Consider the following 27,932-nt stretch of genomic DNA (forward strand, 5'->3'; position numbering starts at 1 on the left):
TATTAATCTGACCTTTATTATTACTGTTATTCTTTTCAATATTTCCTTGTTCTAGATCATATATTTTTTCTTTTCCAGCCACCCCCATCCTCCTCCCCTTTGGCAACCATCAGCTTGTTCTCTATATCTATGGGTCTGTTTCTGTTTTCTTTATTTATTTGTTTAGTGTTTTAGATTCCACATATAAGTTAAATCATATGGTATTTGTTGTTGTCTGACTTATTTCACTTAATAGACAGCCCTTTAGGTCATCCAGGTTGTCACAAATGGCAAGATTTCATTCTTTTTTATGGCAGAGTAATATTCGACTATATATATATATTTATTATGATCTCTGAACGCATAATAATCTGGCCACTCAGTGTATATCCTATATAATAAAAGGCTAATATGCAAATTGTCCCCTCGACCAGGAGTTGGACCATCAGGCAGGCCGGCCAACAGCCTATGTCCCCTCCCCCTGGCCAGGCTGGCTGGACCCCACCCATGCACGAATTCATGCACCGGGCCGCTAATATATCCTATCTAATAAAAGAGTAATATGCAAATTAACCATCACTCTGCTACACCCACAGGCCACGCCCACAAGCCATGTCCACCAGCCAATCAGGAGTGAGTATGCAAATTAACCCAACCAAGATGGCTGTGGCCATGGAGAGAGCAGGAGGGAGGCTTGGGTTTCCCCAGCGATGGAGGAAGCCAAGCTTTCCGCACACCCTGGCCGGCCCAGGCCTCCGCTTAAGGCTACAAAGTTTCAATTATAGAAGATAAATTAATCCCAACAAAAATGGCAGCAGCCATGGAGCTGGAGAGAGCAGGAGGCTAGGGTTGCCCGTGGCGATGGAGGAAGCCAAGTTTCCACAGCCCTGGCCTGCTTTGGCCTCCGCTTAAGGCCACAAAGTTTCAATTACAGAAGATAAATAAATCCCAACAGAAATGGCTGCCGCCACAGTGGGAGCAGAAGGCTTGGCTCCACTCCAGGCTACAAAGTTTCAATTATAGAAGATAAATAAATCCCAGATACCAGGGCCTCTGCTTGGGTCGCCAGGGGACGTGGCCGGCCTGCAAACCACCACAGGCCCCTTGCCCAGGCTGCCCCATGCCCCAAGGGAACCTCCACCCTGATCTGGGACACCCTTCAGGGCAAACCAGCTGGCCCCCACCTATGAACCAGGCCTCTATCCTATCTAATAAAAGAGTAATATGCAGATTGACCATCACTCCAACACACAAGATGGCTGCCCCCATGTGGTCAAAGATCCTGCCCCCATGTGGACACAAGATGGCCACTACAAGATGGCCAGCAGGGGAGGGCAGTTGGGAGGGACCAGGCCTGAAAGGGAGGGCAGTTGGGGGTGATCAAGCCTGCAGGGGAGGGCAGTTAGGGGTGACCAGGCCGGCAGAGGAGGGAAGTTGGGGGCAATCAGGCTGGCAGGGGAGCAGTTAGGCATCAATCAGGCTGGCAGGGGAGTGGTTAGGGGGTGATCAGGCTGGCAGGCAGAAGAGGTTAGGGGCAATCAGGAAGGCAGGCAGGCAAGTCGTTGGGAGCCAGCAGTCCTGGATTGTGAGAGGGATGTCTGACTGCCCATTTAGGGGTCCCAGATTGGAGAGGGTGCAGGCTGGGCTGAGGAACACCCCCCTCCGTGCACGAATTTCACGCATCAGGCCTCTAGTATATATATAAAATGTGTGCACTAGTAGGGTCCCTAGTAGCTGCTGGCTGGGGCCTCCCTCCCTTCCCCTGGCTGGCCCCGCCCCCTGGTTGAACTCCCAGACAAACTCCCGGTTGCAAGGGCAATTTGCATACTACACTCTCATTATATAGGATACCATCTCTTCTTTATCCATTCACTCATTGATGAACATTTAGGTTGTTTCCATATCTTGGCTATTGTAAATAATGCTGCAATGAACATTGGGGTACATATGTCTTTTCCAATGAGTGCTTTGGATTTCTTCAGATAAATACCCAGAGGTGGAATTGCTTGGTCCATATGGCAGCTCTATTTTTAATTTTTTGAGGAACCTCCATGCTGTTTTCCACAGTGGCTGCACCAATTTACAACCTCACCAACAGTGCACCAGGGTTCCCTTTTCTCCATGTTTAACTCTCTTTATTTTATCTATCTATCTATCTATCTATCTATCTATCTATCTATCTATCTACTAGTGGCCCGGTGCACAAAATTCATGCACATTAAAAGGGGATTGATTAGAGAAAATATTTTAATATTGTTATTTGCCCTTTCTCTATAATAGAAGTGTCAGAGATGAAAGAAAATTAGTAAAATGTATATGAAAATCTTCCTCCTGTCAGAGTCTGGGGCACGCCGCGGGACCCAGAATCAAGTCCCTGCCCACCCACGTGCACCTCAAAATCGCGCGAGACACAGACCCGACCGCGCCCCCCCCCCCCATTGGGCTAGATCCAGACCCAGCCGGTTCCACCCTTTTCAAGCCCCGCCGGGTGGGGGGCGCAGCCTCAGGTCCCTTGGCCCAGTGCTGGGGCAGGAGGGAGTGGCCTGAGGTCTCCCAGCCCAGGCCGGGGCAGGAGGTGCTCCTTGAGGTCCCCCGTCAAGCCCCGCCGGGTGGAGGATGCGGCCTGAGATCCCCTGTCAAGCCCAGCCGGGTGTGGGGCATGGCTTGAGGTCCCCTGTCAAGCCCTGCTGGGCAGGGGGCATGGCTTAAGGTCCCCCGGCCTGGTGCCAGGGTGGGGGGCATGGCCTGAGGTCCTCTGTCAAGCCCCTCGGGGACAAGGAGGGGGGCACAGCCTCAGGTCCCTGCTGATTGCTCATTAAGGCTGGTTAAGGGAACTCGGCCTCCGTTGTGGGTGCAGTCATCTTGTGTTATGGAAACCTCGCCTCCGCTGTGGGCACAGCCATCTTGTGTTACGGAAACCCCCAGCCTCCGTTGTGGGTGCCGCCATCTTTGTGATGGAGTGATGGTCAATTTGCATATTCCCTCTTTATTATATAGGATTTTTGTTAATCCTTACTCAAGGATATTTTTCCCATTGATTTTCTTTTAGAGAAAGTGGAAGGGAACTAGGGAGAGGGAGAGAGAGAGAGAGAGAGTCAGATTGGTTGGTTGCCTCCCACACAGTGCTCCTGAACAAGGCTGGGGATTGAACCTGCAACCCAGGTCCTCTTTTTTGACTTGATCTATAAGGCATGCAGTCATCTCCTAGGGCTGCTGTTACAAATCACAAACTGGGAGGCTGGCTTAGAACAAGAGAAATTTGTTCTCTGACAGTGCTGGAGTCCAGCAGTCTGAAATCAAGGTGTCCACAGGGCCGGGCTCAGGTGCTAGAGGAGAACCTGTCCTAGGCCTTCCTTGGGCTCCTTAGCGTCACTCCAGTCTCTGCGCATATTGTCTCCTGGCCTCTCCCCATGCGTGTCTCTCTGTCTGAATTTCTTTCTTCTTGTAAGGACACTGCTCGTTAGATGAGGGCCCACCTTAATCCAGGATGACCTCATCTTAACCTGATCACGTCTCCAAAGACTGTTGTCAATAAGGTCCCATTCATGGGTTCCAGGTTGACGCTTATTTGGGGGAAACACTATTCCACCCACAATAATTCATGTATCGTAAAGTTCACTCTTTTAAAGTGTACATTTTGCCCTGGCCAGTGTGGCTCTGAGAAGACTAAAAAGGGCTAATTCCAATGTAACCCTGATATTTGGGGGCTAGTGATCTGAATCCATGCCAGCAAGCTCAGTGTACATTCTTGGTAACCTATAATTAAGTTACTACCTCCTTCCCAGATACTGGTCTTGCAGAACCTGTTATAAAGGCCATAAAACTGTGAATAGTGCACTGCCCTGGAGGGAGGGTTATTAATGCTGGCACCAGGCCAAACCATCAGTTATGGCCTGGAGACCCCCAACACCTGGGGGCCTTCTTGCAAGGCCCACGAAAAGGACCAGAAGCATGGTCCATATTTGCGGGACAAAGACCACAGGGAGCTATAAAAAGAAGCCCCATGCATGTTTCTGCACTCAGATTTGGAAAGCTATTCCCTGAGTCTGCTGGTGTATTAAACAGTGTCCCTCCTCTTCTTTAAAGTGTCGCTTGGTTTTTCTTTGGTCTTCTGCAACAGCTCCGTTGGTCAGGCATTGTCTTGTGCACTGAAAGGTTGCTGGTTCGATTCCTGGTCAGGGCACATGCCCAGAGTTAAAGGCTCAATCCCCAAGAAGAAGCCAATCGATGCTTCACTCTCACATCAATGTTTCTCTCTCTCCATCTCCTCTTCCTCTCACTCTAAAAAAATCAATAAAAATATTTTAAAAAAAGAAATTATAAAGTGCACACTTCAGTGGCATTTTGTACATATCCAGTGTTTAGCAACCACTATCCATCTCCAGAACATTTCATCACCCCCAAAGGAAACCCTATCTGCATTAGCAACCCCCCATTCTCCCTCCCCCGGTTCCTGATACCCACTGATCTGCTTTCTGTCTCTATGCAGACAGAGATACAAGATTTATTTTGTAAAATTTTTACTTTGAAATACTTTCAAAGTATAGACTAATGGAAGAACTCCCATAGTGCAAAGAATTCCCCTACATCAGGTTTTCTCAGCCTCGGTGCTACTGACATTTGGGGCCAGATTCTTCTTCGCAGTGTGTGTGGGCCTCCTGTGCACAGTAGGGTGGTAAAGAGCATCCCTTGCCTCCACCCACAAAATGCCATCCTTATCAGGGCAACCAAAAATGACTCAGGGCGTTGCCAAGTGTCCCCTGCAGGCAGAATCGGCTCTAGTTGACAACTGCTGCCAAATGCCCTTCCTCCAGAATCACCAATTGGCCACATTAGCTTTATCTCCCTCCTTCCTTCTCTTTCCCCCCCCCCCCCCGCTCTTTTTCAATATGTGTTTATTGATTTCAGAGAGGAAGGAAGTGGAAGAGAGAAATAGAAACATCAGTGATGAGAGAGAATCATTGATTGGCTGCCTCCTGCATGCCCTGCACTAGGGATCAAGCCCGCAACCCCAGCTTGTGCCCTGACCGGAATCGAACCGTGACCTCCTAGTTCATAGGTCGACACTCAACCATTGAGCCATGCTGGCCAGGCACTCCCTCTCATTTATTTATCAATGTTTTCATTCATACTATCTATCTATCTATCTATCTATCTATCTATCATCTATCATTTTTCTTTCTATTTTTTCTACTGATCTATCATCTATTTTTTGCTAGCTAGCTAGCTATTTTACTTTTATTTATAATCCTTTCTATTTATCTATCATTCTCTCTTTTTATTTATCTACCTATCTAATCTCTGTCTTAATATCTATCTATTTAAGCACACACATAGTTTTCCCCTGAACCATTTGAGAACTTATTACAGGCATCACTCCTCTTTACCCTTAAATATGTCACATTTTCCCTAAGAACAAGGACAACCAGAACCCCACATTGCCACAGGACAATGATAAAACTCAGGAAATGTATCGCCGACACAATTATATTATTTAATACACAGTTTATAGTTAAAACTTGCCAATTGTCACAAAAATGTCCTTTATAGCTGCCAATTCAGAACCCACACATTGCATTTAATTATCATCTCTTTGGTCTCCTATAATCTGGAACATTCTGTTGTCTGTCTGTGCCCTTTTGAAGAGCATGGATCACATTCCTCAATTTTTAATGGGTATATGTATCCTGGTCCTGCTTTTGAATAATAGGTCTGTTACAGCAGGTCTGGGGTAGGGCCTGGGACCTGGGTATCACTCCTTCGATGCTACTGGTCCAGGGAGCACAGCTTGCGAGGGAGGGGGCAGGTGTGTAAGAAGATTGTAGGTCCTTCCACCTAATGTTTGGTCTGATGTTTCCTTTTGATCACATCCAGGTTAAACCCGAGTGATGCCTGGCCCTTCTTGGGCACAATTTTTCCCCCCACTGTAAATGTGCAATGTTTCCCTTTGTAATTACTAAACAACGTGCGGGGAGATTTCCGAAAAAACAACAACACAAAAACAAAAAAAACAACTCCTTAAAGCAAACTTCTCTGGCCCAGCCGGTGTGCTCAGTGTCTGAGCATCGACTTATAAACTAAGAGGTCACTGGTTCAATTCCCAGTCAGGGCACATGCCCAGATTGCAGGCTCGATCCCCAGTAGGGGGTGTGTAGGAGGCAGTCGATCCATGATTCTCTCTCATCATTGATGTTTCTATCTGTCTCTTCCTCTCCCTTCCTCTCTGAAATCAATAAAAAAAACTACACTAATAAAAGAGTAAGATGCAAATTGACCGTACATTCACAATGCCCACCAGCCAATCAGGAGTGAGCATGCAAATTAACCCCAACAAAGATGGCAGGTTAATTTGCATATGCAGGCACCTAGCGGCTGGGGGAGGGGTGAGACGCAGGCATTCCGCACCACCCCAGCCGCTCCAGGCCTCTGGGCAGCATGAGAAGGCAGAAAGGCGGCTCTGGCCGGAGCGAAGGCAGTGCCAGCAGCCAGGGAAGGAAGGCCCATTCTTGCACGAATCTTCATGCATCGGGCCTCTAGTATATATATATTTAAAAAGCAAACTTCTCTGAAGAATCAACCTCAAATCTGTATCTACATCTAATTATAGGCTTGTGGCATGGGAGTCAGCAAAATTGTAACAGGAAAATCTAATTCTATTGTGTTTATAGAATTTAAAGAAATGAAGTTTGCCCAGCCCAGAGAAAGTTTTGGGGCTGCAAACTCTGGTGAAGCTGGCTCAGGATGGTCAGGAGGGATTGCTCAGAGATGCCAGATGTGTACAGTGAGTCAGAAAAAACGAGCAGGAGCTAGAAGCGTGTTCATCTCACGCACCCAGCAGCCCAGCTGAGCTCCCGCCCCCAGAAGGGTGGGATGGAGGCCAATTAGCAGACACACCAGGCAATAGAGCTTTAGCTTAATAAAAGCCGCCAGGAACACTCGAGCCCATCAGCAGAGATGCTTAACAATCCAATTTTGCCTCTTCTCCGTTTTAGGGGCAGTTTTTCTCTTTCCGACCTTTGTCTTTTGCCACAAATCAGGCAAGATGGGCAGGGATCAGGGAGGGGGCTTTTGTTTGTTGTTTGGTTGGTTTGCCAGGAACAGAATACCTTTCACACTAACGCTTAAGCAATAAGGGCTTTATGCCGAGGCCGTGGGAGGCGCTCAGGAATCCAGGGCCACTCCAAAGCTAACTCCAGGGGGCATGCCCCAGATTTTGCCAGTAGTACCCCGGAGTGGGGGCCTGGCATGGACTCTACAATGACAGACTGGGGAATGTTCCGGAATAAAGGGTTTGGGCCATCAGGCCACTGCGCTGCTGTCTTTATGGAGGAAGCAGGTTGTCATGGAAACAGGCAAGCCACAGGAATCAGGGCAGCTTTTCATCCCCTCTCCCTCTGGATCCGCTCAGCACATCAGCTTTCTTGCTAGGCCCTTCCTTCCTCCTCCCCAGAAGTCCAGCTTGCCACAAGCTTCTGTTGGCATCCTGAGCTCCCATTTCAGGGGCCTGACGCCATCGTCCTGAATCCCCCTTGAATCCTGCTCGCAAAATCCGGGGAGACAGAAATCAATTGGCCTTTCTGGCTCCACATCTGATGCAATTAGTGCAGCAGAGGGGCTTCGCAGAGGGCAGGACCGCCCCTCCTGCGGGTGCGGAAGGCGGTTGAAGGTTGGTGACTACAGGGGAGGGGACTTCAGTGCCTCCAGCTCAATGAACATACGCTGTTTACAGATGGACTCGTCAGGGTGATGGTGGAGCCAGGAGTGTGTTCACTTCACAGCACCCAGCAGCCCAGCTGAGCTCCCGCCCCAAGACAGATCTGAGTTGGAGCAGATCTGAGTTGCTCTAGGCCAGCGCCCTGTCCCCAGGGAACACCTGGCAATGCTTGGAGACATTTTTATTGTCATAACTTGGGAGGGGGGTGCTACTGACATCTAATGGGTGGAGATCAGGGATGCTGCTCAACACCCTGCAGTGCTCAGGACACCCCCTCAGGGAATGATGAAGCCCCAAATGTCAGCAGTGCTGAATGTGAGAAAGTCTGCCTTAGCCTGAGAGACCCTTTCTCTCTCTCTCTCTCTCTCTCCTGTTGATACCCACCTTGTCATACATCAGAAAATTCTGACTAGGTCATCTCTATATGTGAAGAATGTGGCCAGTGTCTTGATCAAAATGAAGACTGTTAGGTTTGATGGACCCTAACAAAGACTTTGCTCAACATAACAGAATTAAAAAAAATCCACATGAGTTTCTAAGTGAGGTGCAAGCAGAAGCCAACCTCCCTCGCTCCCCTGCTCTGAAACGAACTCTGATAGTCTCCATCCCTGCAAAGCTCTCACGCTTGCAGGTGTTAGAAAGTCCATTCAGTTCAGCACCAAAACTTCAGACGGTCACCCCATTTAAAGCCACTCCCTCTCTCTCACTCAGCCCTTACTCAGGCCAGGAAATATGGGGTAGACTGGGGTGGGCATAGTTGGTTTCTGCATTATTTTCCCAAGTTACCTCCCCTCTCCCTCCCTATGCTCCCCTGGGGAGGCATGGTTGGAGGTCCTGTAGCTGTGTGGATGCAGAAGAAAAGGACAGGAAAGGTCTTAGGTGATGGGTACAGATGGAACCAGGCGTTGGTGCCCACTGGGCCTGGGCATGTCCAAATGCTGATCCTCAGGGTGACGGGCAGGACACTGTGCAGCGAGCTGGCCATGCCCCTCTATCCCTTGGCGTCTGCGTCCTCCACGTGCAGGAGACACAGGTGTGTTTCCCATCCTTCCTTCCTGCAGGCACGGGCTCTCGGAGGCTGAGCTGAAGGACGTCCTGTCCTTGGATGATGAGGTCCTGCAGGCTGTGTACCAGGACTGGACCCCACCCAGCAAGGAGCTGCTGCGTTTCCCACCCCTGTTGTGGGTGAGGCTTCGTCGCGACCTGGGGAACTGCTTGGCCAGGCGGCCTGTGGATGGCTTCACACTCCTGGCCGTTGCCCACAGGTAGGCCCAGTGCAGAGGCGATGCTGTCTGGGTGCCCAAGAGCAAGAGCTCGCTGACCAGGCTCCTCCTTGGTCCAGACCCTTGTCTCTCCCCATTCCCAGGAGTCAAGTCCACTTGGTTCAGCATTCAAGGGTTTCCGTGCCCCAACTCTAACACAACTAGCTTGTTTTCTATGAGGAGAAATTCACATATAAAATTCACCATTTTAAAGTGTACAACTCAGTGGCACTTCGTACATTCACAGTGTTTGCAACCATCCTCTCTAAGTAGTTCCAGGACATTTTCATCACCCCAAAGGAGACCCCAGCCCCAGGAGCAGTCACTCCCATTTCCCCCACGGCCCCTGGCAACCTCTAACCCGCTTTCTGTCTCTGCACATTTGCCTGTCCGGGACATTTTACATCAATGGGATCAGCGTGTGGCCTTTTGTGTCTGGCTTCTTTCACTCAGCATCATGTTTTCGAGATTCATCCAGGTTATAGCACGTGTCAAAGCTTCATTCCTCTTTATGATTGTATGGATGCATCACTATTTATTTATCTGTTCATCCACTGATTGATATTTGGGTTGTTTCCACCTTTTGGTGAGTATAATAGTGCTGCTGTGAACTTGTGTGTACAAGTTTTTCCATTCCCTTGGTATATACTCAGAATATATATACTGCATATATACTGTATATAATTCCAGGAATAGAATTGCTAGGTCATTCAATAACTTATTTTATGTTTAACACGAGGAACCCAAAGGTTGTTTTTTTTTAATCAATTTATTTGAGGGGGGGAAAGATGGGCCGATTAAGAGATAAATGTTAAGTAGCAAATAGGACAGGTGGTCAGAAGACTTAGTGAGCATCTGGATGTGATTTAGAATGGACTTGCATTTGGGATCTGTCTCCTGGAAGACCAGTGGCCAGCTCTGAGCTTGCTGGGTCCCCAGGCCCACCAGCCCATATCCCCTCTCTGCAGACAGCTGGCTGAGGTGGTCCGAGAACGCTACCTATCGGGGCCTGAGAAAGCCACTAGGCACGGAATCTTGGCTGACTTCTTCTTGGGAACCTGGAGCCAGGGCACCAAGAAACTCATCACCCTGCCACTGGTGGGGAAGCCCCTGAACCTGGACCGCAAGGTGAGGTGTCTGCACCCCTGTTCCCCACCTTCAACCTCCACCCGGCTGTGCGGGGTAAGACCAAGTCACTATTCACACATTTCCTTCCAGTCTTTCTTCTTTTATGCCCAGGAGCTCTAAAACTTGGCATCCTTAGCTGATGTGCTGCCTCCTCGTTTTTGTTTTGTGTTGTGTGTTGTTTTTTTTGCCTCTCAAACACCTCAAGGCACAGCTTAAATGCCTCTTCCTACAGGAAGCCTTCCAGGTTTTTCTTCCTTCTCAATTACTTGGTCTTTACTTTGTGTTTCCTTCACTCCGAGGCAGAACTTAATACGTTTTTAAAATCACTTTTTAAAATGATTTTTGAAATCATTTTAGATTTACGGAGGAGTTGCAAATTGAATACACAGACTTCCCATGGGCTCTTCTGTCAATTTCCCCTGACATTCACATTTTCCATAACTGTAGCCCATTGACTGCAACTAGCAAATACACTTGCAAGTCTTCTGTTGCCATCGATTTTTCTTTTTTCTTTGTCCCCCGTGATGGACAGGGGAGGCCAGAGACAGGGCCAGGCCTGATGGTTTCTCGGTGCTGCCGTTTCTCCTCTCTCAGGACTACAGGTCTTCTCCCTTGTGCCCAGAACCCCTGCAGGCTGCCGCATCCTTTCCCTCTGGGACGTGGTCTGAACTCCTTCCTGGCCTCCCAGCCTCAGGACCTCCTGCTTCAGTCCATTCTCCCAAGGAATGCTTCTGACAGTGCAGTCTGATCATGCCTCTCCTCTAACACCTCCCATGGCTCCCCAGTGCCCTCTGTGTCCTGTCCAACCTCCCCAGCCTGATATTCATGATCTGCCTACAAACTCCCCAGTCTCTTTCCCACCATGATCGCCCACTATGCCTTATTATTCAGCCCTCCCCAAACTCTCATTCTGCTCTCTCTCACCTTTGGACGGTTGCACATGCCATTCCCTTGCCCAGGAATCCCATTGTTTGCCCTCACATTTCACCAGACAGACTCCTACTTATCCTCTCAGGCTCTGCTCTAATGCTCCTTGGCTTCCCGGAACCCCACATCCTCCCTCTGCCCCAGCCCAATTTGTGGTGGGTCTAGGGCATCTCTGTCTGGAATTGTGTCCCTGTTCCCCCCACACCACATAGTGCCCAGCCTGGCCTGCCATCCCCTCCTCCTCTGCAGGTGGCCCCCCAGCCTTTGTGGTTCTCGGATACTGTTGCAAACCTGCGGAAGCTGAAGGAGTTGCCCTATCACCTGCTCCACTCGGGCCGCCTTGAGGAGCTGAAGCAGGAGGTACTGGGTAAGCCCTGGGCAGTCCCGACCCTCCATTGTGCTACCCCTTTCAAGAGCCTGGAAAGAGTGAAGGGCAAAAGTCAATGTCCTTGGCTTCTCTTAGGCACTGGATCTCACCTGGTGTCCCCTTTTCAGAGGACACTTGGCAATGTCTGGAGATATTTTGGATGTCAAGACTCGGGGAGGGGGTGCTATTGGCATTGAGTGCTGGTTGATAGTGCAGAGGGCGAGAAATTCAGCCTTAGAATGAGAGCAACCCTTTCTATCAATATAGCAATTGTCTCTATCTGTTTACCTACCATCTTTCTATCATGTCTATTCCTCAATCATATCGACCTGTCATATCTATCCATCATTTCTATCTCTATCTCTCATTTATGTCTTTCTATCATCTTTCTATCTATCTATCCATCTATTATCTATCCATCCATCTTTCTTTTTGTCTATTTATTATCTACTAGAGGCCTGGTGCACGACATTTGTGCACTGGAGGGGGGTCCCTCAGTCCGGCCTGCGCCCTCTCGAGAGAGGCTCCCGCCACCGCCACTGTGCTCGCCAGCCATGAGCCCAGCATCGGGCTGAGTGGTGCTCCCCCTGTGGGAGCGTACTGACCACCTGGAGGCAACTCCTGTGTTGAGCATCTGCCCCCTGGTGGTCAGTGCGTGTCATAGCCATTCTGCCGCTCAGTCAATTTGCATATTAGCCTTTTATTATATAGGATTATCTCTATCTCTCATTACCATCTATAATTGTCTGTCATTTCTATATCATCTATGTCATCTTTATGTCTTTCCATCTGTCATCTATCTATTCATCCATCTTTCTGTCTATCCTATGTATCTATGTATGTATATGTATATCTGTGTATCTATGTATCTGTGTATGTATGTATCTCTCTATCTATCTATCACTCATTCATTCCTGTGATTCTCAACCAGGGGTGATTCGGCCCCCCGGGGAACACTTGCCAATGTTTATGTTTTTGATCATCATGACTCGGGGGGATGCTACTGGCCTCTGGCGGGTGGAGAGCAGGGATCCCGCTCCACACCTGCAGAGTACAGGACTGCCTGCCGCAGAGAACCACCGGCCCTGGGTCGCAGTGCAAGAGTGAGAAGCCCTGGGAGCCCTCCTCCCAGGATGAACCGGGGGGAGGTATGTGCTCCTCACAGCCCTTCTCCCCACAGGCAGCATGAGCTGGATTTCCTGCCGAGGTGTCTCCGGGGGCATTGAGAGCCTGTTGGATGATTTTGACCTGTGTGCCCCTCATGTGGACTGCCCCGAGGTGGGCCTGGTCCGAGAAGCCCTCCAGCTATGCCGCCCGGCCATGGAGCTCCGGGGCCTGGGTGAGTCGGGCGGGCCTGGCGGGGGTCCACTCTGTAATGACCACTAGAAGCCCACTCCTCACTGAGCCACCTGCTGGATTTTTACTACCCAGCATACCTTTCCTGTCTACACCTTGGGCTTTCTCCTAGTCCAGCTTCTAGAACTTTAACTTGGACCTGGGAGAGTTTTGGAGTGAAAACTACCAAAGCAGTGTCTACCCCTCGCCCCAGCCCAGCACCATTTCTAGAAAGGATCAGATAGGTGATAGTTCAGGTAAAATCAAGGAAAGAAGGTCAACACTTAATATAACAAGAGAGAAAACACATTCCCACAGATTTAAATATATATAGTTGATTTCTGAGAGGGAGAGAGAGAGAGAAACATCAATGATGAGAAAGAACCATCGATCGGCTGCCTCCTGCACGCCCCACACTGGGGATGGAGCCTGCAATCCGGGCATGTGCCCTGACCGGGAATTGAACCCTGACTTCCTGGTTCAGAGGTTGACACTCAACCACTGAGCCATGCCAGCCCGGCCCAACAGATTTTTTTTTTCATTGATAAAATGTAAAACATAATTGTAACAATTGAGCATGACTTTTTGGTAACTCGGGTCTACTAATGAGAAAGAGGAGGGAATCCTTGTTCTGAGGAATAACATTTTTGCTTCATTGTGGTTCAAAGTCAGTGTTTCCTGTCATCCCATCAATTGCAAACATTGATCTGAAAAGTCCTTCTCAGCTCTCAGGGCAAGTCATGGGGCTGCCCTAGGGACGGGAGAATCTCTGCGTCCTCAGCTGATGCTCCGTCCAGCATGGCATTTGTTTGTTTGCCTTTTGTTGTAAACACAAAACTTACCATTGTAACTTTTTTAAAAATCCTTACTGGAAGATATTCTTTTCTCTTGATTTTTTTTTTTTTTTATATAGAGTGGAAGGGAGGTGGAGAGACACAGAGAGAAAAATGTCAATGTGAGAGAGACACATCGAGTGGTTGCCTCCCACATGCACCCTGACCAGGGCGGGGATTGAGCTTGCAACCCTTCAGTCTGCAGGCTAATGCTCTAACCACTGAGAAAACTGGCCAGGGCCCACTGAATCATTTTTAAGCGTACAGTTCAGTGGCATTAAGTCAATCATATTGTTCCGTAGCCATCACCACCATCCATCTCTAGAACTTTCCATCTTCCTAAACTGAAACTTTGTCCCCATTAAACACTAACTCCCCATCCCCCTTCTCCAGCCCCTGGCACTGGCCATTCTACTTTCTGTCTCTAGGAATCTGACTACTCTAGGGACCTCATGTAGCTGGAATCACACAGTATTTGCCCTTTTGTGACTGGCTTCTTTCACTCAGCATAATGTCCTCTAGTTTCATCCATGTCATCGTATGTGTCAGAATTTCCTTCCGTTTAAATGTTGAATAATATTCCACTATATGGATGGACCACACTTTGTTTATCTGTTCACCCATTGATGGATACTCGTGTTGTGCATAATATTGCTGTGAACATGGACGTACAAATATATTTTCAAGACTGCTTTCTTTTTAAAAAAATTTTTTATAGATATCAGAGAAGAAGGGAGAGGGAGAAAGAGATAGAAACATCAATGATGAGAGAGAATCATTGGTTGGCTGCCTCCTGCACGCCACACACTGGGGATTGAGCCCACAACCTGGGCATGTGCCTGGCTGGCTGGGAAATCGAACTGTGACCTCCTGGTTCATAGGTCGACGTTCAACCACTGAGCCACACCGGCCAGGCAAGACTGCTTTCAATTCTTTTGGTGTATACTCAGAAGTGGCATTTCTAAGTCATATAGTAATTCTATGTTTAACTTTTTGAGGAACTTCCATGCCGTTTTCCATAGCAGCTGCACCATTTTGCAATCCCACCACCAGTGTACAAGGGTTCCAATTTCTCCACATCCTCACCAATACTTGTAATATTCTGATTTTTAAAAGCATTCTGACGAGTGTGATGTGGCCTGGGTGGCCTTTATCACATGATTCCCACCAGGTTTTGATTAGAGGATTTTATAAAGGTGCTGAATCTCTATATCCCTCCCATGGTTCCCTCAGAGCTCAGCCAAACACTGCTCCTCCCAGCAGCCTGTCCAGCCATCACTGAAGCTGAACACCCTCTGCCCGCCCCCGCCCCAGCCCTTGCTGTTTCCATCACTGCACCCTGCTTCCATCTGTCTTAGCTCTTATTTATTATTTCTGCTGGTTTTCTTTTACATTATGTGTCTGCCCCACCAGCTTGAGCTCCGTGAGTGGAGGGGTGTCATCCACTTGCTCCCTGCTAAATCTGCCCCCGCCCCACGCATAGACCAGTACTGGCCAAGCATGCATTTTGAGCCCCACTGTGTTGATTTAAATCAGGGCTCTCCCACTTACTGGTAGTGTGACCTCGCAAGCCCCTTATCCTCCCCACCCCACTCCACCCCTGCCTTGCAATCCTCAGTTTTCCATTCTCAACCAGGGCTCTACCAAAATGGAATGATGATTGACCCTCCTACCTAGGGGTGCCTGGAAGGGTAGGTGAGTCAGTTCATGCACAGCCTGTCCCCATGGTGCCATCGAGGGTCTTTTCACTGTCACACAACAGCATCAATATTGTAAAGAGCCTTGGACGAGCCATTTCTGTAATGAGTGAGCCTCGCCTTCCATCATCTACATTAATAAAAGACAAAGATGCAAATTGTACCTTCGCGACACCCACCAGCCAATCAGAAGTGAATATGCAAATTAACCCAACAAAGATGGTAGGTTAATTTGCATACACAGGCGCCAAATGGCCAGGGGCAGGACACTTGCGTCACCACCATGGCGACGACACAGGCATTCCACACCGCCCCAGCCGATCCGGGCCTCTGGGCAGCGTGGGAAGGTGGAAAGGCAGCTCCGGGACTGGAGCAAAAGCGGTGCCAGCAGCCAGGGGAAGGAAGGCCCGTTCTTGCATGAGTTTCGTGCATCAGGCCTCTAGTCTGTGAATAAAGTGTCTAGGGTCCCACCCAAGTTGAGGCGCTGCTGTCCACCATTAGTTATGCATTTCTCGCACAGTCATGCTCACCAGGAGTTGTAAACCTCACAGGGAGTGTTTGCCCAGGAAAACAGCCTTGCGCACAACTGCCTGGTTGAAGGGAAGAATTAAAAGCCCCAAAATACAGCATGTTCTTTGCAGCATCCTTGATTGACAACCTGTGGCTCCCCCAGCACAAGGAGGTGTAGAAACAAATGTTGCCACCAGAGGACCCAGCTGGCCAACCATCTGATCTCTGCACATTCCAAAACTTTCAGCTCCTAACAATGGGTGGATATTACTGACTTCTGCTGCCTTGGGCTCCAAGGTGACCTGGCACGTTGCCATTTATTACCCTGTTTTTATTTAAAAGACTATATTCTGTTCATCATGGTGTGAGAAATGGCTCACCTGTCCGAATTTCCAATGACAGACTGGGAAACAGAAGCATGGCAAAAAGGAGACTTTTAATACCACTCTGGAGAGCAGGCACCCATTGTGCAGGAACACACCTGGGGCGGGGATCATAGCCTATGTAGTCCCTCCTCCAGTTCCTCATTGGCTGAGTACTATTTGGTCACCTGTTTCCTAATAGTTGCCTAGGTCTTGCTGTCTCCCATTGGGCCATTTAAAAAAAATGGGCTGGCTTTCTAGCTGACTCCACCTCCCTTTGTTTAGGGCAGTGGTTCTCAACCTTTGGTTTAGGAGAATCTTCCTGGAAAATGTGCTCTCAGCCACGTGCACAGCTCTCATACACTCTCCCCATCCATACCCTCTCCCCATCCCCTCACATCCTGTTTGCTCTGGGGAAATTCAGTAACTGCCTGGCCATATGCTGTTTCTTTTCTATGAAGATGAATCAGAGGCATGTTTCTTACAATGGGTTTTAGGTACATTCATTTTTATTTTTTTTAAATATGACATTAAAATTATATTTATCTTAATGGTTGAGCTTATAGGCACCACATTAAATTCTGCATCCATGACGAGTGAGGCACTTGCCCTGGGTCCTGGCTCTGCCCCATTTCACCCACCAGCAAACCAAGGCACAGGACAATGCCATTACTGCCCCAGGACCCAACGACAGGGACAAATTAAACTGTCTGCCTTCAGTGTCCCTAGTCTTTACTTAGCACTGGAATCAAACTCTTTGGGTCAGATTCCTGCCTCTGACTGGCTGTGTGGCCTTATGCAAATTGATTAACCTCTCTGTGCCCCAATTTTCCCCTTTATAAACTTGGGATAATACTGATGATGCCTCTGTGTGGTAGGCAGAAAAAACTGCCAACCCCTCACCCAAAATATATATTCACTTCCTAATGCCTGGAACCTGTGATAATCACCTTATATGACAAAAGACATGATTAAGTCAAGGATCATGAGATGAAGAGTTCATGCCAGATTATCTAGGTGGACCCTCAATGAAGTCACAAGTATCCTTATAAAAGGGAAGCAGAGAGAAATTTGAGATAGGAAAGGAGAAAACATGGAGACACACAGAGGAGAAGGCTGTGTGAAGATGAAGGCAGAGATCTGGGTGATGTAGCCACAAGCCAAGGACACCTGGAGCTCCAAGAAGCTGGAAGAGACAAGGAAGTATCCTATCCTAGAGCCTTCCGAGGGAGCATAGCCCTGCCGACACCTTGATTGTGGACTTCTCATCTCCAGAACTGGGAGAGAATAAAGTTCTGTTGTTTTAAGCCATCCAGTTTGCGGCCATTTGTTACAGCAGCCACAAGAAACTAATACACCATGTAACTGTGAAGTGCTGGGGAAATGATCGGTATTTCTCTAACCAAGACTTGCTGGGTGTCTATAAGGTTCTAGGCAGTAAGGACACAGCAATGAACGAGACAAACATTATTCCTGTTTCCAGGAAACACCAGGTCTAGGGTAGTGGGGTGGCTGGGCCCTGAATAAACACACAAAGAAATGCCAGATTGCAACTGCGATAAGGCCTGAGCGTGGGGACTGTGCGGACTGGAGGGTTGGACTGGAGAATGCTTTTTTTCAGAAGTAACCTTTGAGCTGAGATGAGAATGAGATGATTGGCATGAGAAAGGGGAGGGGAAGAAAACATTCCAGGCAGAGGCTCAAAGGCTGGAAACCACCTTGCGCACTTGAAGTAGGGGCAAATGTACCTGGATAAGAGGCAGGAGAGGATGATGGGCAAGAGGGGGCGTGCTTGACCCGGAAAAGCAGAGCCCCTCCCTTTAACTGGAGTCCCCTCTGTTGCAGAGAGGAGCATCCTATACACAGAAATCCTGGCCAGGCTCCATTTCTTCGCTACCTCGCATCCGGCACTGGTGGGAGAGCTGTGCCAACAGGCCCAGCGCTGGTTCCGGGAGTGCCCACACCCTGTGCTGGTGCCTCTCGGGGGATTCCTCCAGCCCCCAGGAGGACCCCTCCGGGCGACCCTCACTGGCTGTCACAAAGGTGGGTCTTCCCCACGTAGCAAAAGTCCTACCAGCCGCCCCTCCCCCCGCCCCCCGCGTGCACTGGAACTGTGGAGGATAGTTGTTTCAGGCTACTCTCTGGGGCTCCCCTCTGCCAGTCTGGAGGCCCCGAGGGTGCCCACAAGGCTGCCCTCGCTGTCTCATGCTGACTCGCTCTCTCTGGCCCACAGGGACTGTAGATTACTAGTGTGAAGACTGCTAATGAGCCCAGAGTGAGGGGGTGCCAACTGCCTCAGGGCTCTAGTCTCTAAGAATTTAGTGCCCATCCTACAGAGAGTTTCTGCAATTTGCAGGCTGATGCTAGTAAGTCTGGAAGCTAAGGGCTGGTGCCTGACTGGCCCCTGAGATGCTGATGGAACTTGTAGATTCCCTGGGGCACCAGAATGTCAGTGGGTCAAGAGAATTTCATTGTCTCTTCATTTGTCATCCATTTGTCCATGCGTTCTTCCTTCCTTCCCTCCCTCCCTCCCTCCCTCCTTCCTTCCTTCCTTCCTTCCTTCCTTCCTTCCTTCCTTCCTTCCTTCCTTCCTTCCTTCTTCCTTCTTTCCTTCCTTCTTTCTTTCTCCCTTCTTCCTTTCCTTCTTGCCCCCTTCCTTCCATCCATCTATTCATCTGTCTGTCTTATCCATCCTTCCATCAATTATCCATCCATCCATCCATCCACCCCCCTTTCTACATTTCTTCCTCTCTTCCATCCATCCACCCACCACCATCCATACTTCCATTAGTTACCTTCCTTCCATACCTCTATCCATACCACTTATCTTTCTATTTCCCGCATCTGGCCATCTTCCATTCACTCACTTACCCTCCACCCATCCATACGCTCAGCCATTCACCAGTTTGCCTACCCATCTATCAATTGACTCATCTGTCTACCCATTTAATACCTATCTATTCACTCACCTACTCATCTAACCAGTCATCCATCCATCCATCCACACATACATCCATACATCCAAACATCCATCTACCAGCCCATTGCCATTCATCCATTCCTTTTTCTGCTCACCCACAATCCCTTGCATTAGTCAGGAGGCCACTGAATACAATTAGCTTGTGGTTCAAATGTCAGTTATTGCAACTCAGAACATTTCTATGCCACATTGCCTTATAGGGAAAGCTATACTCCCAAGGCATAATGCTTCCAAAATAGAAATTCTAAGCAACATTAAATACAATTAATGGAACAGTTGGTTTAGGAACAGCCACTATAATGCTGTATTGAGAAGGATTCTGAGACTGAATCTGGTTTAATGGAAAACACTGTGTATTTGTTAGAATACATTTGAAATGTTGTAACAAAGGCCAAAATAATAGCGGCTTAAATTAAATAAAATAGTTCATTTTTCTCTCACATTACAGCCCAGTGTTCCCTAGGGAGCAGAATCGCCCCTAGGTGGGAATCGCTGAACTAGAGACACACTTATGACCAAGTTATGGTTTAGTCCCTAAGAGCAACATAAACATTACAGCCGAGATCTGAATCTGGTGTCTGGCAGCTCTGGCTTCGAAGTCCTGGCTCTGCTACTTCCTAGGTGTGTGGCTCTGGACAGGGACTGAATCTGTCCATGCCTCAGTTTCCCTATCTGTGAAGTGGGGACCCAATAGAGGACCTCATGGCTGAGGACTTGTACATGGGAACTGAGGTCCTCACTGTTGTCTTCCGTGGGCTGTAGGCATCACTGCTATGGCGTGGAGCCTGGAAGAGAAGCTGCTGGTGGTTGGCACTCAGGATGGCATCGTGGCTGTGTGGGACATGGAAGAGCATCAGGTGATCCACATCCTAACTGGACACACAGGTGAGGCTCGGGAGGTGGCTCAGGATCACCTTCTTCCTGGTGTCCCACATCCATCAGTCAGTCCCCAGATCCCCTTCACTACAAACTCACTTCTCTGTATCAAAACCTTGGCTTTGATCCTGCATCTTCTAGTTGGTACCACACAACAAAACACCCCAAAACATAGTAGCTTCAAATAATAGCTGTTTATTTAGCTCACCTTCTGTGAATTGACAAGTCAGGCTGGACCGAGCTGGGCAGCTCTTCTGGTCTGAGCCAGGCTTGCTCATGCACCTGTGATCAGTTAGTGAGGCATCTGGGAGCTGATTGGTCCAGGATGTTCCCAGCTGAGACAACTCAACGGTGCTCCACGCGGTCTCTCATCCTCCAGCAGGCGAGCCGGGGCGCAGGCAGGGTCTCTGAAGGGCAAGCACAAGGTCTCTTAAGGCCCGGCACTGTCCTTGGAACTGGCACCCTGTCCATTCTGTTGGTGAAAGGAAGTCACAAGGACAGTCCAAAATCAATGAGCAGGGAAATAGACTTTATCTCTTGATGGGAGGAGTAGGGCCACGCTGCAGAAGGGATAGACCAGGGCGGGTAAAGCGCTGTGGACATCTATGCAATTTGTCTGGCACTGTCAAGTTTTCATTTCTGCCGAGTCCCATCACCGCTTATAGTTTGTTCATTTGATCAATCATTGACTGTCTACTTACACCAGGCCCTGTTCTAGAGGCTGAAGAGAGACAGACCAGGGCTACGACTAGGGTGACAGGGGTAAGGCACACACTTTAGATGTACAAGTTAAAGGGGTACCCTGCCCGGGCTCCGTTGGTTGAAGCATCGTCCTGTACACCACAAGGCTGCAGGTTTGATTCCCTTCCTCAAGGGGTGTTTGGTTTTATAGAGTCATATCCCGCTTAACAAAAAGAATCTGTTCTGAGACATGCGTTGTTAGGCAATTTCATCCTTGTGGGAGCATCATAGTATACAACTGGCAGCACAGTAGGTTTGTTTAGACCAGCAGCATCACAAACACATGAGTGAGGCATTGCACTACAACGGCTACAATGTCACGAGGCCATAGGGATTTTTCAGCTCCATTGTAATCTTATGGGATCACCATCATATATGCAGTTGTTGACCAACACGTCATTATGTGGCATAGTCATATAAGCTTTTGCAACCATGTTTGTTTGTTTTTTCAGTTAACATCATATATTTTACCTTTTTCCATATCATGTATACGTGTATATCTCTCATGTTAACAGTAATATAGTGTTATCTATGGGGATATATTGTTTTTCTAAAATTTCTTTATTGATTAAGGTATTACATATGTGTCCTTATTCCCCCATTACCCCCACCCCCCCCATTCATGCCCTTACCCCCCTGTTGTCTGTGTCCATTGATTAGGCTTACATGCATGCATATTAAGTCCTTTGGTTGATCTCTCCCCCTTACCCCCACCCTCCCCTACCTTCCTTAAGGTTTGATGTTCTGATAGATGTTTCTCTGTCTCTGGATCTGTTTTTGTTAATCAGTTTATGTTGTTCATTATATTCCATAAATGAGTGAGATCATGTGATATTTATCTTTCTCTGCCTGGCTTATTTCACTTAGCATAATGCTCTTGAGCTCCATCCATGTTGTTGCAAATGGTAAGAACTCCTTTTTTACTACAGTGTAGTATTCCATTGTGTAGATGTACCACAGTTTTTTCATCCACTCATCTGCTGATGGGCATTTAGGCTGTTTCCAAATCTTAGCTATGGTAAATTGTGCTGCTATGAACATAGGGGTGCGTATGTCCTTTCTGATTCGTGTTTCTAGTTTCTTGGGATATATTCCTAGAAGTGGGATCACTGGCTCAAATGGGAGTTCCATTTTTAGTTTTTTGAGGAAACTCCATACTGTTCTCCACAATGGCTGCACCAGTCTGCATTCCCACCAGCAGTGCAAAAGAGTTCCTTTTTCTCTGCATCCTCGCCAACACTTGTCGTTTGTTGATTTGTTGGTGATAGCCATTGTGACAGGTGTGAGATGGTACCGCATTGTTGTTTTGATTTGCATCTCTCGGATAATTAGTGACTTTGAGCATGTTTTCATATGTCTCTTGGTCTTCCTTCTGTCCTCCTTTGGAAAGTGTCTATTTAGGTCCTTTGCCCACTTTTTGATTGGATTGTTTATCTTCCTTTTGTTAAGTTGTATGAGTTCCCTGTAAATGTTGGAGATTAAACCCTTATCTGTGATGACATTGGCAAATATGTTCTCCCATGCAGTGGGCTTTCTTGTTGTTTTGTTGATGGTTTCTTTTGCTGTTTATTTTTATGTAGTCCCATTTGTTTATTTTATCTTTAGGTTCCATTGCCCTAGGAGCAGTATCGGTGAAGAAATTGCTTCGGCATATGTCTGAGATTTTGCTGCCTGCAGATTCCTCTAGTATTTTTATGGTTTCCCTTCTTATGTTTAAGTCAAAATGTACCCATTTTGAGTTTATTTTTGTGTATGGTGTAAGTTGGTGGTCTAGTTTCATTTTTTTTGCATGTATCTGTCCAATTTTCCCAACACCATTTATTGAAGAGACTGTCTCGACTCCATTGTATGTTCATGCCTCCTTTGTCAAATATTAATTGAGCATAGTGGTTTGGGTCAATTTCTGTGTTCTCTATTCTATTCCATTGGTCTAGATGTCTGTTCTTGTGCCAGTACCAGGCTGTTTTGAGAACAGTGGCTTTGTAATACAGCTTGGTATCTGGTATTGAGATCCCACCTACTTTGTTCTTCTTTCTCAGGATTGCTGCAGCTATTCGGGGTCTTTTTTTTTTTTAAATTCCAGATGAATTTTTGGAGAGTTCTTTCTAGGTCTGTGAAATATGCTGTTGGTATTTTAATGGGAAGTGCATTGAATTTATAGATTGCTTTGGGTAGTATGGACATTTTGATGATGTTGATTCTACCAATCCATGAACACGGTATGTTCTTCCATCTCTTTATGTCTTCCTCTATCTCTTTTTTCAGTGTCCTGTAGTTTTCCACATATAGGTCTTTTACCTCCTTAGTTAAGTTTATTCCTAGGTATCTTAATTTTTTTGGTGCGATGGTAAATGGGATTGCTTTTTTAGTCTCTCTTTCTGTAAGTTCACTATTGGTGTATAGAAATGCCATAGATTTCTTGGCATTAATTTTGTATCCTGCTACATTGCCGAATTCATTTATTAAGTCTAATAATTTTTTTTGCAGTCTTTAGGGTTTTCTATGTACAGTATCATGTCATCTGCAAATAAGGATAGTTTTACTTCTTCTTTTCCAATTTGGATGCCTTTTATTTCTTCTTCTTGTCTGATCAATGGCTAGTACTTCCAGCACTATGTTGAGCAGGAGTGGTGAGAGTGGGCATCCCTGTCTTGTTCCTGTTCTTAGGGGAAATGGTTTTAGTTTTTGTCCATTGAGTGTGATGTTGGTTGTGCGTTTGTCATATATGGCTTTTATTATGTTGAAGTATGATCCTTCTATTCCCACCTTGCTGAGAGTTTTTATCAAGAAAGGGTGTTGGATTTTGTCAAATGCTTTTTCTGCATCAATTGATATGACTATGTGATTTTTATCTCTCAATTTGTTTATGTGATGTATCACATTTATTGATTTGCGGATATTGTACCATCCTTGCATCCCCAGGATAAATCCTACTTGGTCATGGTGTATGATCTTTCTGATGTACTGCTGGATCCGATTTGCTAGAATTTTGTTGAGGATTTTGGCATCTATATTCATGAGGGATATTGGCCTGTAATTCTCTTTCATTGTGTTATCTTTATCTGGTTTTGGTATTAGGGTGATGTTGGCTTCATAGAAGGAGCTTGGAAGTGTTCCTTCCTCTTGAATTTTCTGGAATAGTCTGAGGAGGATAGGTTTTAGTTCTTCCTTGAATGTTTGGTAAAACTCCCCTGTGAAGCCATCTGGCCCCGGGCTTTTGTTTGCTGGAAGCTTTTTGATGACTGCTTCAATTTCTTTTATAGTTATCAGCCTATTGAGATTTTTAGAATCTTCCTGGGTGAGTTTTGGAAGGTTGTATTTTTCTAGGAATCTGTCCATTTCCTCCAGGTTGTCTAGTTTGTTAGAATAGAGTTGTTCATAGTATTTTTTAACAATTCTATGTATTTCTGTGGGATCTGTTGTTATTTCGCCTCTTTCATTTCTGATTTTGTTTATTTGGGTCCTCTCTCTTTGCTTCTTGGTGAGCCTGGCTGGAGGTTCATCAATCTTGTTTATCCTGTCAAAGAACCAGCTCTTGGTTTCATTGGTCTTTTGTGGTTTTTTTTTTTGGTCTCTAAGTCATTCATTTCTTCTCTGATCTTTATTATTTCCTTCCTTCTACTCACTGTGGGCTTTTCTTGTTGCTCTCTTTCTAATTCTTTGAGTTGTAGAGTTAGATGATTTATTACCATTTTTTCTTGTTTTTTGAGGTAGGCCTGTAGAGCTATAAACTTCCCTCTCAGGACTGCTTTCATTGTGTCCCATAGGATTTGCAATGTTGTGTTTTTATTGTCATTAGTCTCCAGGATGTTTTTAATTTCTTCTTTGATCTCTTTGGTAACCCAGTCATTATTTAGTAGCATGCTATTCACCTTCCAAGTGTTTGAATTTTTTGGAATGTTTTTATTGTAGTTTATTTCTAATATTATGCCATTGTGGTCTGAGAAAATGCTTGATATGATTTCAATCTATTTGACTTTGGGGAGACTTTGCTTGTGACCCAATATGTGGTCTATTTTTGAAAATGTCCCATGTGCACTTGAGAAGAACATATATTCTGTGGCTTTGGGGTGAAATGCTCTGAAGATGTCAATTAGGTCCATCTGATCTAGTGAGTCATTTAGAATTGCTGTTCGTTTGCTGATTTTTTTGTCTAGAGGATTTATCCAGTGATGTCAGTGGTATATTAAACGCCCATACTATGATTGCATTTTTGTCTGTCTCTCCCTTGATATCTTCCAGGACTTTTTTTTTTTTTTATGTATTTGGGTGCTCCAGCATTGGGTGAATATATGTTTATCAGGGTTATATCCTCTTGTTGTATCGATCTATGGGGATATATTGTAAAGCATCCTATCTAATAAAAGAGTAATATGCAAATTAATTGTCACTCCAACATACAAGATGGCTACCCCATGTGGTCAAAGATGGCTGCCCCCATGTGAACACAAGATGGCCAGCAGGGGAGGGCAATTTGGAGGGACCAGGCCTGCAAGGGAGGGCAGTTGTGAGCAATCAGGCCAGCAAGGGAGGGCAGTTGGGGGCGATCAGGCCTGCAGGGGAGGGCAGTTAGGGGTGACTGGGCCGGCAGAGGAGGACAGTTGGGAGGGACAAGGCCTGCAGGGGAGGGCAGTTAGGGGTGACCAGGCCTGCAAAGGAGGGCAGTTGGGGGTGACTAGGCCTACAGAGGAGGGCAGTTGGGGTGGGGGGGAATCAGGCCTGTAGGGGAGGGCAGTTGGGGGGGACCAAACCTGTAGGGGAGGGCAGTTGGGGTGGACCAGGCCTGCAGGGGAGGGCAGTTGGGGGGGACCAGGCCTGCATGGAGGGCAGTTAGGGGTGACCAGGCCTGCAGGAGAGGACCAGGCCTGCAGGGAGGGCAGTTGGGAGGGACAAGGCCTGCAGGGGAGGGCAGTTGGGGGCAACCAGGCCTGCAGGGGAGGGCAGTTGGGGACGACCAGGCTGGCAGGGGAAGGCAGTTAGGGGTGACCAGGCCAGCAGGGGAGGGCAGTTGGGGGCAACCAGGCCTTCAAGGGAGGGCAGTTAGGGGTGACCAGGCCAGCAGGGGAGGGCAGTTAGGGGCAATCGGGCTGGCAGGGGAGTGGTTAGGGGGTGATCAGGCTGGCAGGCAGAAGCAGTTAGGGTCAATCAGGTAGGCAGGCAGGCGAGCAGTTGGGAGCCAGCAGTCCTGGATTGTGAGAGGTATGTCTGACTGCCCGTTTAGGCCCAATCCTGATCCTGGTGGGGTCGGGCCTAAATGGGCAGTTGGACATTCCTCGAGGGGTCCTAGATTGGAGAGGGTGCAGGCTGGGCTGAGGGACACACACCCCCATGCACGAATTTTGTGCACCGGGCCTCTAGTTACTATTTATAAAAATGTTGCTTGAAAATACCCAAATTGCAACAAATAAAAATCACCCACTATCTTGTTGGAATCCTATTTAATAAAAGAGTAATATGCAAATTGACCATCACTCCAACACAAAAGATGGCTGCCCCTGTGTGGTCAAAGATGGCCACCCCCATGTGGACACAAGATGGATGCCATAAGATGGCCAGCAAGGGAGGGCAGTTGGGGACAATCAGGTCAGCAGGGGAGAGCAGTTGGGAGGGACCAAGCCTGCAAGGGAGGGCAGTTGGGGGCAATCAGGCCTGTAGGGGAGGGCAGTTAGGGGTGAATGGGCTGGAAGAGGAGGGCTGTTGGGGGTGACCAGGACTGCCAGGGAGGGCAGTTGGGGGGACCAGGCCTGTAGGGGAGGGCAGTTGGGGGGGACCAGGCCTGTAGGGAAGGGCAGTTGGGGTGGGGCCAGGAACGAAGGGGAGGGCAGCTGGGGGGGAACAGGCCAGCAGGGGAGGGCAGTTAGGGGTGTCCAGGCCTGCAGGGGAGGGCAGTTGGGGATGACCAGGCCTGCAGGGGAGGGCAGTTGGGGGTGACCAGGGCTGTAGGGGAGGGCAGTTGGGGGTGACCAGGCAGGCAAGGGAGGGCAGTTTGAGGTTACTGGATCAGCAGGGGAGGGCAGTTGGGGCAATTGGGCTGGCAGGGGAGCAGTTAGGCATCAATCAGGCTGGCAGGGGAATGGTTAGGGCGTGATCAGGCTGGCAGAAGTGGTTAGGGGCAATCAGCCAGGCAGGCAGGCAAGTGGTTGGGAGCCAGCAGTCCTGGATTGTGAGAGGGATCCCAGATTGGAGAGGGTGCAGGCTGGGCTGAGGGACACACACCCCCCATGCACGAATTTCATGCACCGGGCCTCTAGATTAAATTATAAAGACCTAAAACTCTCTTCCTTTAGTCTCTCCCCTTTCAATCTTCTCCTGGAAGTGATCAGTGTTCACAGTTTGTCATATACCAATAGGGAATTTTCTCCAGGATTATGCTAACATAACTCTCTATAGGCTCAAATACTTTGAGTTTTTGTCAAAAATCAGATCATGCTATTTTATATACTGTGCTGCAACTTGCTTTGATCATAATATAATGTAACAGTATTTTGTAGTGATTGAGAGCTTGGGCTCTGGGCTCAAATAGTGGCTCCATTACTTATTAACCAGGTGGCTTTGGATAAGTTACTCCATTCTGCTGAGCCTCAGTTTCCACATCTGTATAATAGGATAATAGTCATATCTCACACTCTTGTTACAAGGATTAAAGGAATTTAATGCATGTAAACCACTTACAACTATGCTTGGCACATAGAAGCAGTAAGTATTGGCTATTAAAATAATAATGATTATCATGGTCAACTGACTATATATATATCTTTTTATTTTTAATGCCTGCATAATATCTTCATATAAAACAATGATACAATTAAAGTCCTTTTATACTCTTATTTCTGTAAGACATTTCTAGAAGTGGAATTTCTGAGTCAAATTGTATGCACGCTTTTCCTTTATTCTTCTTTTTCTTAGCTATTTATTTTGAAATACTTATAGACTCACAAAAGGTTGCCAACTAAAATAGTACAGAGCTCCTGTGTACCCTTTATTCACTTGAATGACAACATCTTACATAACTATAGTATATTATCAAAACCAAGAGATTGCACATTTTAACTTTTAATAAATGGCACCAAATTACCTTCTTACAAATATATGTCAACTTAAACTCCCATTAGCAAGGTAGGAGAATAACTGATTTTTTTATGTCTTTGCCAGCACTCCAGAGATCAATCTATAAAATTTTTGCCAATATAATGGATAATAATAGTATTAGTATTTCATCTT

General features: G+C 47.4%; 1 protein-coding gene across 1 annotated transcript in view; it reads left to right on the plus strand.

Annotated features, from left to right (window-relative positions):
* The window catches only part of NWD1 (NACHT and WD repeat domain containing 1), a 76,460-nt gene that overhangs the window by 26,075 nt on the left and 22,453 nt on the right, over window positions 1-27,932 (plus strand). Inside the window, 6 exon segments of the mRNA XM_080673169.1 lie at window positions 8,755-8,958; window positions 9,924-10,083; window positions 11,260-11,377; window positions 12,558-12,716; window positions 17,960-18,157; window positions 19,857-19,979. Coding sequence (XP_080529295.1) covers window positions 8,755-8,958; window positions 9,924-10,083; window positions 11,260-11,377; window positions 12,558-12,716; window positions 17,960-18,157; window positions 19,857-19,979 — 962 coding nt within the window.

This window comes from Plecotus auritus (assembly GCF_963455305.1).
Source record: "Plecotus auritus genome assembly, chromosome: 6".
Taxonomy (NCBI): domain Eukaryota; kingdom Metazoa; phylum Chordata; class Mammalia; order Chiroptera; family Vespertilionidae; genus Plecotus; species Plecotus auritus.